Source organism: Staurois parvus, unplaced genomic scaffold (assembly GCF_062004578.1).
Source record: "Staurois parvus isolate SC_StPar_1 unplaced genomic scaffold, SC_StPar_1.0 ptg000696l, whole genome shotgun sequence".
In the NCBI taxonomy this organism is placed as follows: domain Eukaryota; kingdom Metazoa; phylum Chordata; class Amphibia; order Anura; family Ranidae; genus Staurois; species Staurois parvus.
This window is the reverse complement of record NW_028318492.1, coordinates 8,744,509-8,764,370: the sequence shown is the minus strand read 5'-3', so window position 1 is coordinate 8,764,370 and position 19,862 is coordinate 8,744,509. Positions and strand designations below refer to the sequence as shown.

The window sequence follows — 19,862 nt, the reverse complement described above, 5'->3', positions numbered from 1 at the left end:
TGGATTCAGCACTGGTGGTGGGGCTCTCCTGCCGTGTGGGCTGCAGTACCAGAGCTGACCAGCGGGTGCTCTCAGCACTGGTGGTGGGACTCTCCTGCCGTGTGGGCTGCAGTACCAGAGCTGACCAGCGGGTGCTCTCAGCACTGGTGGTGGGACTCTCCTGCCGTGTGGGCTGCAGTACCAGAGCTGACCAGCGGGTACTCTTAGCAGCCAGAAGCTCACAATCAGCCAAACCTGGGGCTGATTACAGAAAGGTGTATATAAGGCATGACCAGGCCTGTGCTCTGGGCCTTGGTGTATGTTTTCCCATGAGCCCCTGTATCCTGTTCCTAGTTCCTGTGAGAAGATACCTTGTTGCCGACCCTGCCTGATCCTGAAGCCTGTTGACCGTCTCCTGTTCTGACTACTGGCTCATCCCTGACCATCCTTCTGCCTGATCCTCTGTACTGCGCTGTCCGTGAGTTACTGAACCCGGCTTGTGACCTTGACCATTCTCTGCCTGCTCCTTTGATACCTTGCTGCCCGCACGTTGCTGACTTGGCCCATCTGACCACGCTCACTACTCTGCCATCCATCCATCCTGCACGGATCCAGCCGTACCTGCACATACCTCTGGCGGATCCCTCTATCACTAGCAGGTGTACTCAGGGGCCGCGACCTGGTTCCTGTCTGCTCCAAGTCCATCCCCACCATCAGGGGCCCTGGTGAATAGCAGACTGGGACTTAGACTCCGCGCCCTGGGGAATCCTGCCCTGAGGACCGCTAGAGGTACCACCAGGCAGTCGTTACAGAACCCTACGGCTGGCCTGACCATTCCACCTCTCCAGCCCTGACTACGCCTGTGTTCCTGCACCTCCTAAGATTAGTGGCAGGTTAGTTTGCTCACTGTGCGTTTATATATATATATCTGGGTGGCTAATAATAACCTGTATTATACTATACCTGAAACCTGCGTTTCCCTGTGTCAGTCCACACCTTTCTGGTCATTCCTTGATTCCTGACACATGCACTTTGTCCTCCACCTGCTAATATTCACTTTTGCTACACTCACTGATCTGTTTCTCTATGGGAACCCTTAGCAAATACCCTGTTCTTCCAAGTGTGGAGGAGCATTTGATAGAGAAGTTATCAAGCTTAAACACTGTCACATAGTATATGGGAGGGGACCCTGGGTTAACCCTATGTTTTCTCTGGTACCATCCGACACAAAGATTACACAGGGATATGACTGTAAAGAAGCCAAGAAATGACCGGAGAGTGTGGGAACACTCAATATCAGTGGCTGGTTATAAGGACAGCTGTAATTTTGCCTTATAAAGACATTTTGCGTTCAAGAGGGTAACAGGGTTATCTTTAAGCATGAGGAGTGGAGTTATGTGTTAGAATTAGGTAAATGTTAAAGGTTTTTATCAGTGTTAGGGTACCATTTTCTTTCTCAAGTGTTTGTTTATTGGTTGGAAATAAATTAAGGGCCCATTCACACAACTGCAGAGTGTTAGTGCATTAAAATGTGCAGTACCGTACATGAAAGTGTGTTGCATAAAGGCAAGTCCCCTCATTTAAATTGGCTGCCTAATACACCAAACTGAATCAAAAAGGTGTATTTATAATTTCTGGCAGTGCACCATACCACACCACAAGGCCAATCCTTTGGTAAGATATGTTAGGGAGGCATTTGCAACAATTGGTACCACATTGCACTAATGCATATACTAGGCTCTCGTTTTCAAGGTTTTTCAGAAGTGTGGGTTACGTTTCAGTGTTATTAGATGTTAAAGTTATTTTACATACTATTAGATGAATTATTAGAGTTTTTTAATGGTAAATTAAGGTCATTGGCTCCCAAAGATGTCAACCACTGGGTTCATGACTGTGATTCATGGCCGGGACTCAGTGATCGGTGGAGCAGCTGACAGGGGAGAGATCTGTGAGTGTAAACAACACAGATGTCTCTCCTGTCAGAGGGGACGTGCTGCTTTCTATCTCTCTGCAATGCAGAGAGATAAAAAATAGCATGTCTCATTAGTAAAACACAACAAAGTACACAGTAAAAACATTCCCTATCACACAGTTAACCTTTTTATCGCTCCAGATGTTAACCCCTTTATGCCCAGTGTCATTAGTACAGTGTCAGTGTGTTTTATTAGCACTGATCACTGTACTAGTGTCTCTGGAGATGTCAGTGGCAGTTATTTAGTTCCCACCCAGTGTCAATGTCAGAATGCCTGCCACAATCCTGCAATCCCACTATAAGTTACTGATCATAGCCATTACTAGTGAAAAAAAAAAATTCCATTATATGTATACCGCCATTTGTAGATGCTGTAACTGTCATGCAAATCAATTAATATACACGTATTGGAGTTTTTTTTTACCAAAGCCATGTAGCAGAATACATTTTGGCCGAAATTTATAAAGGAATGTTATTTTTCTTACTTTTTTGATTGGATATGTTTTATAGCAAAAAGTAAAAAATATTGTTTTTTCAAAATTTCTGACTTTTTTCACTTACAGCACCAAAAATAGAAAACCCAGTGATGATCAAATATCACCAAAAGAAAGTTCTATTTGTGTGAAAAAATTATATAAATTTCGTTTGAGTACAGTGTTGCATGACCGCACAATTGTCAGTTAAAATAGCGCAATTCCATATAGCAAAAAATGGCCAAGTAGTTAAAGGATATCAAAAGTTATTATAGGCCATTTTATGAAGAAAAGCTGAATATAGGACAGATTTATACCACATATATCATATTTGTCATGCTGTGTCATGCTGTTCAAAAGTATCAGTCTCAAATACTTTACCGTATCTTTATTGAAGTCTTCTTCAGTGAGATTCACTCCAAGTCGAATTTCAGCCTCCAGTGGTTCAAGCAATTTCTGGATATCAGAATGAAACTGTTCCAGCTCTTTGGAAGAAACCATAGGCTGTATAAAAATAAGGCATGTATAAAAATTTGCAGGATCCATTATACACTGAAGTACATATTAGATGCATTATTAAAATCATTTTTTAGACCTCTGAATGTAAATGTTGTAATCTTCAAGGAGTTTACACAATTTATTAAGCACATGGTGATCTAAGAATATGTTTATATATTATATACTACAAAGAGGTAATATAAGTACATTACCACAGTCATTTACTGTATATATGCCCTTTCTGGGATCTCCCTACTAGTGTTACATAAGAACATTCTCATATGATTATTATTTTTGTAACATAGATAAAATGTATTTTAATTTATAAAGTCACTTATGAAGTTCCTTATTCTTTCAGTAATCTTTCAGTAATATATAAACTGCAGAAACATTAAAATGATGGTTGCAATTAAGTGGTTGTAAACCCTTACATATACCCAGTATAGTGACTAGCCTCATGTGATACACAGAGATTAAACAAATTTTCCTACCTACATTTTACCTGTTTATCTACAGCCTTTTCTTCTCTACAACCATTCAAAGTGCAGAATTTATACAGATTATTTTAACTTTCAGAAACCAGGGGGCATAGAGCTTAAGTTACACTCTTCAGAGCTCAGTGAGGAGAGCTCTAACAGCTGATTGAAGGGAAGGGACACACCCCTTTTACAGAGCACACAGGAATAGAGATGATGCTTTCAACCACAGGCTGTGTGCTGGAGCCCCTGTCACCTTTTTAACCTCTTGGTGTCAGAAAGACTTGTCAGAAGTGGCTCATGGAGATAGCAGAGGAATGAGGCAGCAGACAGAAACGACACTTGCTCTAGATTGAGCCAAGTACACACTACAGAGAGATATAATCACATCACAAAAAATCTATAACTAATACCCTATTGATTAATAATTAATAATGCTGCTTGAATAGCAATATATATTTCTGAACTGCAGTGTTTAGCTCTTGCTATGCACAGCTATTAGGAGAACAGTCTAAACCTATTCTGTCTTCATGTCATGAGTGATATTAGTGATATTTAAATTAAGCCATGATTTTACTAACGTGTGAAGTAGGCAGGGCAGGATTTCTGCATAGCCAACACAGCCAGGATCTAGGGCAGCAATCTGCAAAGTATGGAACTGAATTGTTAGGAGAGTAGGGCTATAGTGTGTCCTGTATTCTAGCTGTTGGTTTTAGGTGTACAGAGCAACTGTCAATTTTAACATATCCATTCTCAGATTGTTTTGTGGAGTTATGACATCTGACCTTGTTAGTATGATATTAAGGCTGGTTAGTCCACTAGTGTACGAGGGAACAACCCAAGGGATTTGGTTTATTAAGGCAGGAAGTACAAATCCAACTCTCAAAGCAAGGGGTAGTCAGCTAATGTAAAATAATCTTTTTATCTTACAAATCAAATCATGTACAGAGGAACTTTAAAAAATATATATATCTACACCTTCCCATGTTTGAATGTTTAAAGCGAGTGCAGGTTCAGCTTATTCACATTTTTGTTAATCAGTCACGTAGCATTTAGAGGTGCTTTAAGTGTTCCCTTGGCAACTTCATACACTCATGAATTCCCACAAACATTTCCACCTATCAATATCATCATTATTTATTTAGACATGTAATAAAATTAGAACATAAAAAAAGTGAACAGTTGTTTATACAGTATAGCATATGCTCCGTGATGATAAACAGTCAATGCTTTTTATTTAGTGTTTTTATTCTAGAGATAACAGGTTTGTTGTCATTTTTGCAAACTGTAAACACTTTAGCTTTTAATTTATACTTAAAAGAGAAGCACCATCCCCCTGGGCAAAAGCAAAGGTAGTTTTTCTTACTTCAAGATAAAATCTTGCTAATTCTGGACGTGAGACACCTGTGGTTTACAATAAGTGAATCTTATGTTTAAAGTGAAGTTTTATGCCAGTATCATATCTTCATTACAAAATACATAAATTATACAACAAATCCATCAAAATTTAAATCCATGTGATTTACTTGTCTCATTATCTATTCTGTTCAGCCAAGATAACCGCAAAGGATGCATTTATTCTAGATAATGTGATTTTAGAGAGTCTAATTTCTCTAGAACACCTGCTTTTGAATGGAACTAATAGAGGAACTATTTTAATGAACACTTAATGGGTATTACTCTAGTGAGTGACTTAAATCTTATTTTGATTAAGAACATCAAGATGGAAAACCATTATAAAAAATTATTTATCAGGTCAGACAAAAATTGTTAAGACAAAGTCCCTGCTTTTCACTTTACAAATATTGAATGATAACTCCATGGCAAAGTACAGTATGTACCATATTAGTAAATTTGTTTTAAAGAAGAAGAAAGTAAATTTAGCAAAGTTAACCTCCCTAGCGGTCTGATTATGTTCATATTTCTGTGCTCAAAGTGGTACATTTTTTTGAATGGAAACATGTATTATTTTTATTGTAGGCCTGTAATTTTTAGGAATAACTCACTGAAATCTGTCCGAACAAGAGTCTAGTAAACATCCCGGGTATGTTAAAATGTGAAACACGAAATCATAAATTATAATGTAATAAATAATCATAAAAAATAATAATAAAATAATAATAAATTTAATTCAATAATATAATCAAACCAAAAACACTGAAATTTGAAATATAGCGCCAAGTTCGCACATCACTGAGCAAAGTTGCAGAATCGTTTTCAGTGTCTGATGACGAATTTCCCCACGAATCATTATCACTCAATTCTGCAAGTGGTTCTAATTTACTATCCCTGTTGTCTAGCTGGTCTAAAACCCGCTTTTGACCTAAAGGGACGCTTTTTGGATGCCATGGACATTTCTCAGTTTCCAGGCAGAAAGAACAGTAAAAATGCAGGCAGGGCACAGGACAAAGCACTCGGGACACAATGTATGTGAAATGGTTTGATACAGTAATGTTTTACTATGTGATTTTAGTGAATTTAGTGAATGTCACTTTTTGTCATTTTCAAATTTCCCACCAGTTCCGTCCCCCATACGTCCCGACGTCGCAGGGGACGGAACCCAGAAGACAGATGCCAGCATCCGCCGGAGGACATTGCAGGGGACACTGCAGGAGGGACTTTGCGGGAGCGCAGGACAAGGTAAGAGAAGAACAGATCCCGGAGCAGCGCCACATGGAAGACAATAAACACCGTAACATAGGGTTGCAATATCAGAAAATATATATTAAAAAGTCCATAGAGTACATGGCATAAGCACTATATGTCTGCAGCTCCCCATACAGTGAAGCAAAACTCTGTGACAATATAAAAAGAAACACAGCTTAAGTGCAGTATAAAATACAAGTTTATTAAAAATAGCTAAATTACTACTCACAACTGAGGTAAGTATATTAGTGTTTATTGGATCCCAAAAGGACATATGCAGGGGCCGGTGCGTGTCTACTGGAGTCCGGGCACCGAAGGTCAGGTATGAACGTGAGTCGTCAGTCGAGAATGCCATAACCACCATGGAATGCACGGAAAACCTTTTTCAGCAAGCTGTTTGTTCTACTGTGTTCTTTCCAGTCCTTTCCAGGCTCATAACAAGTGCAGACTCTCCCATCCACTAATCAGTCTGGAAAGGACTGGAAAGAACACAGTGGAACAAACAGCTTGCTGAAAAAGGTCTTCCATGTGTTCCACGGTGGTTGTGGCGTTCCAGACTGATGGCTCACATTCACACCAGACCCTCAGTGCTTGGACTCCAGTGGAAACACCGGCCACTGCAGATGTCCTTTTAGGACCCGATAAAAGCCCATATACTTACAGTACTTCAGTTGTGAGAAGTAATTTGGCTAGTTTTAATAAACTTATATTTTGTACTGCACTTAGGCTGGAGCCCCCTTATGTTTCTTTTATAATAGATGTTAAGACAACCACTTTATATTAAAATGGGAAGTGACTGGGGGCTAAGTGTTTTGTTCAATTGCCATTTGGGAAAAGTGATGTATAAGTGTGTATTTACAAGTTAATATACATTTATGAGTACACTAATACTACTGCGAGACCATCCTATAGAAAGTGATCTCATTACACTGGAAACATCTTAAGCTCCGTTCACACCAATGCCTTTTTTTAGTACTTTTTGCAGAAACATACTACAGTCCATTTAACATGGTTTCCTGCGGAGCATGTTCACACGCTTTTTTGAGCTGCTGCATTTTTGAAAAGGGGCAGGGACTTTTTGCTACAATATATAGAGTTCAATGCACTACCATGCTGAAATGCATGGTTGTCTGTTTTTGCTGTGTTTTTCCCACTTTTTTGTTCTGCCCAGCAACCAAAAAAATTCCACTTTAACAAAAGAAAAAAAAAAGAGCTGAACAAAATGCTAAACAAGGTAAAAACGTGCAAAAAATTAGTGTAGCAAAAGGGACATAAAGCAAACTGCAAAGGTGTGAACGAAGTCTTAATTTGAGCTCTAACGCACTACCTCAAAGCCTCCATATGGTTGTCCATTTCCTCACAAAACTGTCAACCAAAGTTTGACCATGAAACTATATTTACAAATTTTAAATATATTTATATTTAATATATATATATATATATATATATATATATATATATATATATATATATATATATACCGTATTTACAAATTTTAAAATTTAGGGGGATCTTGTATTTATTTATCACCTGGCATATTTATGTTAGTATTTGTGCACCTCTAAGGGTAGAGGTGAAGTGTGCTTGAAAGAAATTGGGTAGTAGTAGTGATTTAATTTATTATATTTACAAATTTACAATTGATATGCACAATGACAGAACACTTTTATGGCACCTAAAAGTTGAATATTCAAGAAATATTCAAGATAATACAATATATTACAATAATTATGAACTAATAATAAAAACTAATTTTCCACACACACAGCCATCCTGTAACATACATCGTTTGTAATAAAGTAATTCATCTTCCTGGTTCAGCAATACAATTTTCTTTATCACCTCTCCCCTTCCAACCTCCTCATTGGGCAGCGACACCACCTTCTCTATTGAGCAGCAAGCTGATTTAGGACAGGACTGCAAAGCTAAATCAAGAAGTAGCTGAAGGATCTTAGTGTTTGGCAGGGGTATGTATCAGAGAAAGAGTTAACCAAAATTACAAATACTTAGGCAAGTAAATCAGTAAACTTGTGTGCATTTTAATTTTTTTTCAAGCTTATTGCATGGAGTTCCTCTTTAAGTTAACAGGGACATGTTTACTGTATGTTCTTAAAAGAAACCTGTTAATATATGGCAGCCATCATTGTTAGGGAAATCAGAAGGTCAGAGGTCACCTGAAATATTACAAAGTGCCTAAAAATTAATTTCCTGCTTAAGCCTAATTGTTCCTGATTCCCTGTGAAGAAACAAAAAGTTCAGTATTCTATGCATACTACAAAGTAGTATAACCTGGTGTAATGATAATGTTAATGCTAATAATGCGGCTAAAGAAATTGTGAAGCAGAGCACTCATTTTTTAACCTAAACAGATATTAAAATGACAAGACAAAAATTAGTTGTTTGAAGATTACATGATTTGAATTTTAATAACTATGCAAAAAGGTCATTGAATTAGCAGAAAAATTGTCTGTTGGGGAACAAGCTGAATCCAGTGCGAAGATCCTTAGTAGGAATAAATAGAGAAATCATTGATAACATGAGTGATTAGTGAGATCAAAATGGTGAATGTTATGGTTGTAATAATACTGGTAGTAATACTGGTAGTAGGGTCACATTTGCCATATTAGAAATATAATTTGTGTTTGGCTGAAACCAGAATTTCTCATTGAAGAATGGAAATTCAGATGTGCTGTGAGGAGGACTGTGAATGTGCCATGGGGAATGTGCTATAAAACTATGCTGATGATAGCAAATTAGCTGTGAATTATTGCCAAAATGATCATCTAGCTCTTATACAATAATTATTTACATTGCACATATATTTAAAACTTTCAAAGAGAAACCCTGCCTACCCTTTCCTAAAAATAATTGCCATAATGATAATCTATTTTAAACCAAAACTGCCCATGGACTCCAGATTGCTATCAATCCCTGAAAGGAATTAGTCAGGAGTGTCTGTTGAGGTCTAAAACTGACTATAGACAATATTAAACATCTTTATGTCCTATGAAGTAAATCTCTGGTCAGACTATAAATGTAGCTGAGCAAGCATAACAACAATTATATTTTAAACATTAAAACAATATCTCATTGATGTTTGTGGTTGTAGGCACTGTGAAGCAATTCATCCTCAAAATACACAGCAGAAGCATTGCAGTCCTTTTCCCTTGGCAGCTCAGTCACCCGATCCCCCCTCCCCCGAGTGCCTGATCTGAATGTATAAGAGAGACAACAAGGTTGGAAGGATGCTGTCAGCGGTCTTTGATCATTCAGTTCTCAGTGTTAGAGGTGCGGGGGACAGATACAGCATGACATCGATGCTGCAGTCACCTAGGTGAGTATGTATGCTTATTTTTTGTTATTCCTGAACTTCTCTTTTAATCTAATCTTTCTACTAATTTTATTTTAAACATGTTTATGTGTTACTTATCAGTACCTTTACTGTTTTAATTCTTTGTGATATTGGAGTAAATCGTTGATCAAGTTCAGACAGCTTGGGTTCGACTATCTTCTTGCATTCATTACCACGGTTCATCATTAGCTCTGCAGCTTGATCATGTACTAAATCCACCTTCGGCTGAATATCATTCAGCTCAGACTTCAGTAGCTGCAGTACAACACAGAAAAAGTCAGAAATCACTGATGAATATGATGAAAATGGCTTCAGATGAAGTGTGAATAATCAAAGCACATTTTCTTTAAAGCTGCTGAGATAAGGTACATTTGCAAGCATGTTCTAACATTGGTGAGCTGCCTGTTTCATTATGCGGCAACACAGTGCGTATTTACTTGTTAATTTAGCATAGTCACACATCACAAAGTCAGTACAGACAAACCTTGCCAGCGGTAATAGTCTTTATGTCATTGGGGTTAATTTACTAAAGTTAGAGAATGTTCATTTAGCTCAATGAACTTCAATGATTCAGTTCTGTGAAACAGAAATTATTTTTTTTCTTTTTTCATTTTATTTTACAGCACATGATTAACTGATTGAAGTGAATAGTAAATGCATTTCATTGATCCAAATGAGCATACATCTCTTTTCTGGAATTTACACCTCCAACATTTAGGACCCCTTCAAACCACTGCATTGTGGAAATGCACATTATATGTGTTGGGTGCGTTGTAATTCTATTAATTTTGAAAGGCACCCCAAAACACTTTCACAACACACCTGTTATGCACTGCACCACCTCCCAAATTAAGGCAGGCCATAGATGATGTGACTTTCTTTCCTACAACCACAGGTCGCAGGAAAGAAAATCATTCTATTCCACCCACCAGCACAGTCAGTGTTGTTGAGAGAATCCCTCCCGCAATGCTATTGTGTTCTCCCTGTGGGGGAACGGGGAGCCTGGCAATAATCCCATGCTAGAAATCCAACATATTGTTTGAACCCAAATCACTTGATGAATTGAATTGGGTACAATCAGCCTTCCCATACATGGTTCAAATCTTGACAAGTCCCTGCTGAACTGGCCAAGATATGAACCATCTATGGCTAACTTGAGACAGTACTATCCATTATGGTGTGCTTCACTGGGAAAAGGGTGTGGGCATGTGTTTTTTTCTCTAGTGTTTTAGTAATCAATTACAATTAATTGACTGCCTTAACCACTTGCCAACCAGCCACTGTAGAAATACGGTGGAAGGGCGGCACGACTGCGCAAAACTACGTTTTAAAACGTGATTTTACAAAACAGGTAGGGGGTGCGCGCGAGGCACGCCTCCGCCCTACCTGCGCCGTCGATTGCGGCCTCGGGTGTCAGTCGCCGGGTTATGGCCGCTCATTACCGGCCGTGTCCCGGCGATTACCGGCAATCACTGACAGAGAGCACGGCTGCAGTGTTTACACTGCACCTCTGCTTTCTGTCAGTTCCCTGTCAGCTCCTGACATGCTGATCCGGAGAGAAAAGTTTATCTCTCCGGATCAGCGTGTTCCCGTGCAGTACACACCCCCACCCCCTAGTAAAACACTCCCCTCACACAGTTAACCCTTTCATTGAATAAAAAAAGTTAACCCCTTGCTCCCCAGTGCCATTAGTACAGTGTCAGTGGTTTTTTTTTGCACTGATCACTGTATTGGTGTCACTGGGGATGTCAGTGACCCCAAGTCAGTTCCCCTCCAGTGTCAGAATGTCCGCCACAGTCCCACGGCCCTGCCATAAGTCGCTGATCGCCGCCATAAGTCACTGATCGCCGCCATAAGTCGCTGATTGCCGCCATTATTAGTATAAAAAAAAATTAAAAATCCCAGTATCTTTCCCACCATTTCTAAACACTATAACTTTCATGTAAACCAATTAATTTACACGTATTGGGTTTTTTTTTTAGCAAAGACGTCACAGAATACATTTTGGCCAAAATTTATGACGAAATTTGATTTTTAATTTTTTTTACTGGACATGTTTTATAGCAAAAAGTCCAAAATATTGTTTTTTGTTTCTCAAAATTGTCAGCCTTTTTTTTTATAGCGCAAAAAATAAAAAACGCACAGGCGATCAAATACCACCGAAAGAAAGCTCAATTTGTGGGGAAAAAGAACGTAAACCCTCCCAGATAGCGTCAGATTGCCCGTCAGTACACCAGTCATCACATTTAACCCCTTGATTGCCAGGAACACGCTCATGCACAGTAATCCTCCATTGCTAGTATAGCATCTGAATGGATCAATATCCTTGATCAGATCAGCACTATACCAGCGTTCGCATTAGTATAGCGTCCCCAAAAACACAGCATTAGTAGGATCAGCCCCGACACCTGCCAGCACCTGCGTTTAGCCCCTACGCTTACCCCACCTTCTCCCCCCAGCAAGTGCAGCGTCGGTAGATCACTGTCACTTGATACATTGCACGCAAAATCACAGTGTTCGCAGAATCAGGCCTGATATCTGTTACAACTTGTCAGTAAATTTTGATGACTCTCATATGCAGCAGAGTGCCAGTACTAGTGCCGTTCTACCTTTTGGTGGACTGGCGAGCACCAGCGGTCTAGTACATCTTGGTCTTTCACATATCTCTTACATTGTAAGCTCCCAGGATCAGGCCCTCCTAACCCTCTTGTATTGAACTGTATTGTTCTGTATTGTCTCCCGTTATATTGTAAAGTGCTGAGCAAACTGTTGGTGCTATATAAATCCTGTATAATAATAATAATAATTATACCAGCACTGCAGTATGACTTGGTGACGTGGCGAGTCCCATAAGTCCAGTACAAGCCGGTGCGGTGGCGAGCACAAGTATTGTCCCGCAGCCACCAAGAATTCGTACACCGGCCCATAGAGCTCCTAGTATCCTGCTGGATGTGCTTGCAAATCCCGATTGGCAGCCCACAAATTCTGCAGCACCCGTACTTCCCCCATTCACTGCCCAACCTGGAATTCAGCTGGAAATAGCAAATTTAACTACTTCCCTTGATTTTTGGAGCTGTTTTTCACAAAATATCTGTATGCGTTGATTGTGGATCAAAGCAATTTATACGCACATTTTATCAACCAAAATTCAAACCTTGCCAGACCAGTCACATGGAAACTCATTACGGTTTTCGAATTTACATTTTTTTGGGGCCTAACCCTCAACATTACTAAAAGAAACTAATTCCAGTTGTATTGGTCCACAGACCCAATTCATCAAATGCCGTGTTCTCTGCTGCTATGGCCAGGCATAGATATGAGAGTATAATGTGTTTTATGCATTTCAACAACACACTCTGTCATCCTCGGGGTAACCCTGAATTTGTCCGGCTCCACAAAATTCAGCCCCTCGTAAATCACCTTAGCCAAAAATTTGCAGATGTCTATACTCCCCAGCAAAAAATCTGCATTGATGAGTGTTAGAATTACTGCCTTTGATCTGACGTTCACAGCGATACCTCACATGTATGGTGCATCTGCTGTTTACATACCACTACAGGGTCAATGCTTGTGCACACAGGTGTGCGTGCATGGGAGGGGCGAGTTTTTTTTTTTTTTTGTCATTTTGATTTTTTTAATTATTTTTACACTGTACCTTTCATTTTTTTTTTATCACTTTTAATGCTATCACATGGAATGCAAATATCCCCTATAACTTCAATGGGCATTGTCATGTATCTCAACGGTGTGACACAAGTAGACTTAGCCTTTAACAATTTTTTAAACAGGAAGGTGGGGGAAGCCCCACCCACTAACCCCCCCAAAACAATAATTAATTATATATATATTGAAAAATGCCAACTTGCATTGAAAATGCCCATTTATCTCTATAAGAAGAAACAGCTAGAGGGTTCAGATGGACTTAAGTATAATACCTTCAGGGTCTCTTCCCTTTGTAGTGGTCTTTGTTTGTCCATCTCATCTAGTAATATTTCAGCACGGTACATCCAAGCTGTAGTGCTAGCAATGCCTTGATCAAAAGATTCCATTTGCTTTTGATATTCCTGAAAAACGACACAAATTCAAATAAACTATGACAATACTGTATAATTTGCTATGATACTGAGCTTTGCAAAAATATACCAAAACAAATGCCGTATAAGTCTTACATAAACCTAACTTCTTATTTTGGCTTTAGGAGGAGGCTCCACATTTCCAAATGTGTGTAGACCTACCGATTAACTGTAGATGGTCTGATATGGGTACGCTCCCTCATTTTAGCCTACTGATGGAAATGTCACTGCTTGATGGAATATGGAATGCGAATGTAAATCAAGGATGCACACATCATAAGTAGCGCAACACAGCATATTACCCTATATATTACTAATGCTGCTGGAAGTTGTCAAGTAAATGAGTCATTAGGCTAAAGCAGTGACATCTGAAAGTAATTAAAGGGGCACCATATGTAGCTCTTTATCTAATTCAAGCTATGTATCAGTAAGCAAAGTTAGATGTTCCATTAGCTCCTTACTCTCTTTATTACAGAGTTGACAACACCAGAGACACTTGCTAACTGTCCTGTCTGGAAACTCTGCCTGCGCCTCATACTTATGCTGCAAAAAGGGAGCCTTAGTACCACTGATTAACATCATATGCAGCATAATCACCATTCACTTCATCCTGCTCCTAATGAAGCACTATGTTGAGAATGAGGCCATACTGATGATCTTCTGACAAACTGCCCATAGGTCTTGGAAGACCAGACTTTGATTGTAATGTGTATGGTGATTATATGCACTGACATTTAGACTTTTAGCCTCTAACTGGGGTGTGTTATCAGGTTCTGATGAATGCTATGTGGTGTTATTTTAATTAAATACAATGCAATGTTTACCCTTTGAGTTGTTTTGGCCATCTGTATTAAAAAAGACATTTGTTTTAAACAAAAACTTTTTTGTTGTGTGTATTTGTTCAGGGGTTACACCTTAAAAGTCCTACAATGTGCTTTATTTTTTACTCAGGGATATGGTGTGACATCTACATTCTGTGATAAATCATCTCAACTTTATTTTGTTTTTAAATTTGACTTGAGTTCCACTATAATTACGTTAATTAAAATTATGTTATTGACTGCATTAATTTTTTCCTTCCTTTTTTTTTCCATAGCGAAAAAAAGGCACAATATTATTATGTACTATTATGTAGAGAAAACAGTATGAAATCTATGAGAAGTACAGACAATTTAGAAGGTGTTCATACATAATGCAACATGTATTTTTTTTGTAAAGAACATTAATATAGGCCACATCTTCACTTAAAGTACTGTAGTTATGTGATTTTATGTTTATATCTGTAGCTCTTTTTTTCCAGATACTACTTATATTCACCTTTATCTGGACTACTATTATTATTATTATACAGTATTTACAAAGCGCCAATAGTTTGTTCAGTGCTGTACATTACAAAGGGGGACAGAACATGTGACAGAACAATACCAATACAATGCAAAACATGAGGGGATCAAGGGCCCTGCTCTTTCGAGCTTACAATCTAGGAGGGAGGGGATGGTGGCACAGGAGGAGATAGCTGTGGGGGATGGAGTGGTAGGAAGAGTGGAGGAGGTCGGCAAGTCAGCAGGGGGTGTGGTAGGCTTCCCTGAAGAGATGGGTTTTCAGAGTGCGCCTAAAGGAGAGGAGAGTAGGTGATAATCTGATGGGTTGGGGCAGGGAGTTCCAGAGGATGGGTGACACCCTGGAGAAGTCCTGGAGGCGGGCATGGGAGGAGGAGACCAGGGAACTAGAGAGAAGGAGGTCTTGTGAGGAGCGGAGTGTGCGTGCTGGGTGGTACTTGGATATTAGGTCAGTGATGTAGTTTGGGGCAGTATGGTGGACAGCTTTGTACGTCAGTGTTAGGATTTTGAATTTGATCCGTTGCGCAATCGGAAGCCAGTGGAGGGATTGCCAGAGGAAGGTGGTGGAAACGGAGCGGTTGGAAAGGTGAATGAGTCTAGCAGCCGTATTCAGAATCGACTGAAGCGGGGATAGCCAGCGGCGAGGCAGGCCAGTGAGGAGGGAGTTGCAGTAGTTTAGTCGTGATATGATGAGGGAGTGGATGTCGCTACTATTATTTGTTACAGTATAAAAGTAGACTTGTACTCACCAACAAAAGTCGAAACCACTCTTCGGCTCTTGAAGTTACTGCCAGCCAATTGCTATTCAGCAGACTAAGTTTATCATCCACCAGGTCGCCATGTTCACCAGTTACTGCTTTGAGTGAATCCCCTAAGTCTTGGATGTTCTTTAATTGCTGCTGTCGTTTTTCAACTTCTTTTTGTATTGTCTGTAGGAAAATTATTTCAGTAAATAACACTAAATAACTTTTGTTTTCTTTGGTCAACTTGTTGATATTTATATACTGTGAACAATGTAACAAATTTTTTATACTATGACTTCTATCATACTGTACTTGGTTTCCTTAAAAATATAACCCATCAACCATTTTTATACACCTTTAACTTTCTGCCCTATAAGAACAGACAAAGGCACAGATTTTGTATTAAGACAGTGTAAAGAGTAGTGATGGTGTGCAAAGCAAAGGTACCTATATGATCCAAAGACATTTCTGCTTTCATATCTTTAGAGAAAATATAAAATATTAATATTCATTGTTCACCTTGGCTTTTCTAGTGTGTTTGTGTCTAGTGTGTGTGTGTGTGTGAGAGAGAGACAGATAGATAGATAGATAGATAGATAGATAGATAGATAGATAGATAGATAGATAGATAGATAGATAGATAGATACCAAAAATATACTTTATTGTAAATCTGACAAGGATAAAAGAACCTAATGCACAGGAGAATTCTGACTTGTTTCAGCCCTGGTGGGCTTTAGTCATAAAGCCCACTAGGGCTGAAATGCATCAACATTCTCCTGTGTTTTTGATCCTTTTATCTTTGATGGATTTACAATAAAGGAGAATTTAACGGCATAAGACACAGCATTGTCAGCCTTTTGTACAGATGAGTACTTATACAGCATATATACATAAATAAGAACAAATCAATAGACAACATATTGAAACAATGCCCAGCTTGTACCAATGTCAAGCATAGTATATTTTAATAACAATTTTTTAAAGAAATATCAAAATATTAAACATTTTTTATATCCATCAGTTGATAGGATGATTTAAAAATGATTGTTATTAACTTTTCTGCTGTTGCTGCTGCTAGAAAATATGATGCATTCATGTTCTTTCAACCTAGAAGTCAAAGATTTCACTTGACACGTATCAATTTAGTATGAAAGGGTAGCAGTTAGAGTACTCATATGCCCAAAAGTCAAATACACTAAACTAATATAGTACTCCATTATTTCAACAGCTATTAGTTCTTGTCAAGTCACTGCAAGTATCATTACCACATATTAGGCCATGCATACACATCATAACTGTCTGTCTTTTGTTTTCTTTTATTTCTTTACACTTTAGTCTGCAATGTTTAGGTTATAGGTATAAATAAATGTATACTGTTGCCTGTGCTATCTGAGCTAACCATGCATGGTTATATATTTCTTCTGTTTTGATATAACCTATTCCACTACAACTGCTAGTCTGGTCTTGCCTATTTTGATTTAATTTTGGACTCAAGCACAAAAGAGTGTTCCTGTAATCTTTAGTGAAATTCGAACAATTCTTAATCATCAACAGAGACATGCTGGTAGGTGAATTGGCTTCTGTTTAAATTGTCTGAATTGGCCCTAGTATGTGTATGTATGAATGTGAGTTAGGGACCTTAGATTGTACACACCTTGAGGGTTAGAGACTGAGGTGAATGTGCAATATATATGTAAAGCGCTGCATAAATTGATGGCGCTATATAAGTACCTGTAATAAATAATAAATAAATAATAACAGAGCTCAACAGCCAAAAAAATAGGTGTCACCTTCCTCCTCAACAGACAATACATGAGCACAAGCACGTTGCTGACATCCTTCATATGCTCACCTACTTTTTTTAAAATGCCCAATACCTTCTTCACTTCATTCATTGCCAGACTACATGATAGATCAAAGCTGAATTCCAGGCTTTACAAATACCAACCAACTTTAACTCCAAAATACAATGTGTATAATATAGTGCACAACCCATTGTAGGTAGCATCAGCTACCTACAATATACAGTGGTGTGTCCTGGTAGTGGCATGTGGTCTCTCATCCCATTCTCAGAGTAAAATTGCATTGGGATGAGCGCTGCTCAGCTATCCACAGGAAGCCTTGTATTTTATGAATGAATGCAAGGCTTCCTCTGAATGGTTGATGTGGAGAGGCAGGCAGATGCTCACAGTGCAGTATCTCTGGTCCAATTACCTGCAAGCAACAGTTCTACTGATATGTAAAAATTTATTTTGCAAAGTGAAAACTCACTTTGAAAGTTAACATGCTCTGCTCCTTTAGTAAATATGGTTAGAGTGGCTGATTTTTGCTTTTGCCATGTAGGACACTATAATAAGAATATACACTATATTGCCAAACATCGGATTCAGGTGTTCCAATCACCTCCATGGCCACAGGTGTAAAAAAATCAAATACCAAGGCAGACTGCTTCTATAAACTTTTGTGAAAGAATTGTTCACTCTCAGAAGCTCAGTGAATTAAAACGTGGTACTGTGATAGTTTGCCACCTGTGCAAAAAGTCCATCCATGAAATTTCCTTGCTACTAAATATTCCACAGTCAACTGTTAGTGGTATTATAACAAAGTGGAAGCAACTGGGAACAACAGGAACTCAGCCACGAAGTTGTAGGCCACATAAAATGACAGAGCGGGGTCAGCACATGCTGAAGCACACAGTGCACCAAGTTGCCAATTGTCTATAGAGTCAATAAGTAGAGTTCAGATTAGCACAACAGTGCATAGAGAGCTTCATGGAATGGGTTTCCATGGCTGAGCAGCTGCATCCAAGCCTTACATCACCAAGTGCAATGCAAAACATCGGATGCAGTGGTGTAAAGCACGCCGCCACTGGACTCAAGAGCAGTGGAGACATGTTCTTTGGAGTGATGAATCACACTTCTCTGTCTGAAAATCCAATGGATGTGTCTGGGTTTGGCAGTTGCCCAGAGAACGGTACTTGTCTGACTGCATTGTGTCAAGTGTAAAGTTTCGTGGAGGGGAGATTATGGTGTGGGTTGTTTTTCAGGGGTTGGGCTTGGCCCCCTGGTTCCAGTGAAGGGAACTCGTAAGGCCTCAGCATACCAAGACATTTTGGACAATTTCATGCTCCCAACTTCATGGGAACAGTTTTGGGATAGCTCCTTCCTGTTCCAACATGACCAGTGCACAATGCAAGGTCCATAAAGTCATGGATGAGTGAATTTTGGGGTGGAGGAATTTGAATGGCCTGCACAGAGTCCTGACCTCAACTCGATAGAATACCTTTGGGATGAATTAGAGCAGAGACTGTGAGCCAGACCTTCCCTTCTGACATCAGTATCTGACCTCACAAATGCGATTCTGGAAGAATGGTCAAACATTCCCATAGACACACTTGTGGACAGCACATATATAGCTGATATAGCTGCAAAGGTTAGGCCAACACAATATTGATCCCTACGGACTAATACTGAGATGCCATTAACCACTTCCTGTCCGGACACTTTTACCCCCTTCCTGTCCAGGCCAATTTTCAGCTTTCGGCGCTCTCACATTGTGAATGACAATTACTCAGGCATACAACACTGTATCTAAATGAAATTATTATCATTTTTTTCAAACAAATAGAGCTTTAATTTGGTGGTATTTAATCATCACTGGGGTTTTTATTTTTTGCTAGAAAAATGAAAAAAGACTGAAAATTTTGAAAAAAAACATGTTTTTCTTAGTATTTGATACAAAATTTTGCAAATAAATATACTTTCTTCATAAATTTAGGCCAAAATCCATTGTGCTACATTTTGTTGGTAGACATAACCCAAATCAGTGTGTATTATTTAGTCTTTGTGAAAGTTATAGAGTCCACAGACCACGGTATATATATTTGATATATTTGAAAATGTATCAATCCTGATGCACGGACTACCTATATAATTTCTTGGGGCCCTAAAATGCCAGGACAGTACAAATACCCCCCAAACGACCCCTTTTTGGAAATTAGACAGTCTGAGGTATTTAATGAGAGGCATGGGGAGTTTTTTGAAGTTGTCATTTTTGCCAATTTTTTAAGGAAATGATGAAAGTAAAAAAAATTCTTTTTTTTTTCCCCACAAAGTTGTCATTTAACAAGTTCTTTCTCTCACACGGCATAGGCATACTTGCAATTACACCCCAAAACACATTCTGCTACTCATCCTGAGCCTAACCACATAGAAGAGCCCCACATCCAATAAGCACCCTTAGGCGTTCTAGGGGCAAAAATTACACATCTAATTTCTTGACTATCACAGTTTTGGAGGTCCTGGAGCAC

At 38.9% G+C, this 19,862-nt stretch overlaps 1 protein-coding gene across 1 annotated transcript in view; it reads right to left on the bottom strand.

Moving 5' to 3' along the window:
* DMD (dystrophin) overlaps nucleotides 1-19,862 on the bottom strand; it is a 2,676,943-nt gene that overhangs the window by 1,708,332 nt on the left and 948,749 nt on the right. The window contains exons 34-37 of the mRNA XM_089653005.1: nucleotides 15,559-15,738; nucleotides 13,332-13,460; nucleotides 9,481-9,651; nucleotides 2,806-2,928 (exon numbers count right to left, since the gene is read on the bottom strand). Of these exons, the coding sequence (XP_089509131.1) occupies nucleotides 2,806-2,928; nucleotides 9,481-9,651; nucleotides 13,332-13,460; nucleotides 15,559-15,738 (603 nt within the window). The remainder of the gene's footprint in view (nucleotides 1-2,805; nucleotides 2,929-9,480; nucleotides 9,652-13,331; nucleotides 13,461-15,558; nucleotides 15,739-19,862) is intronic.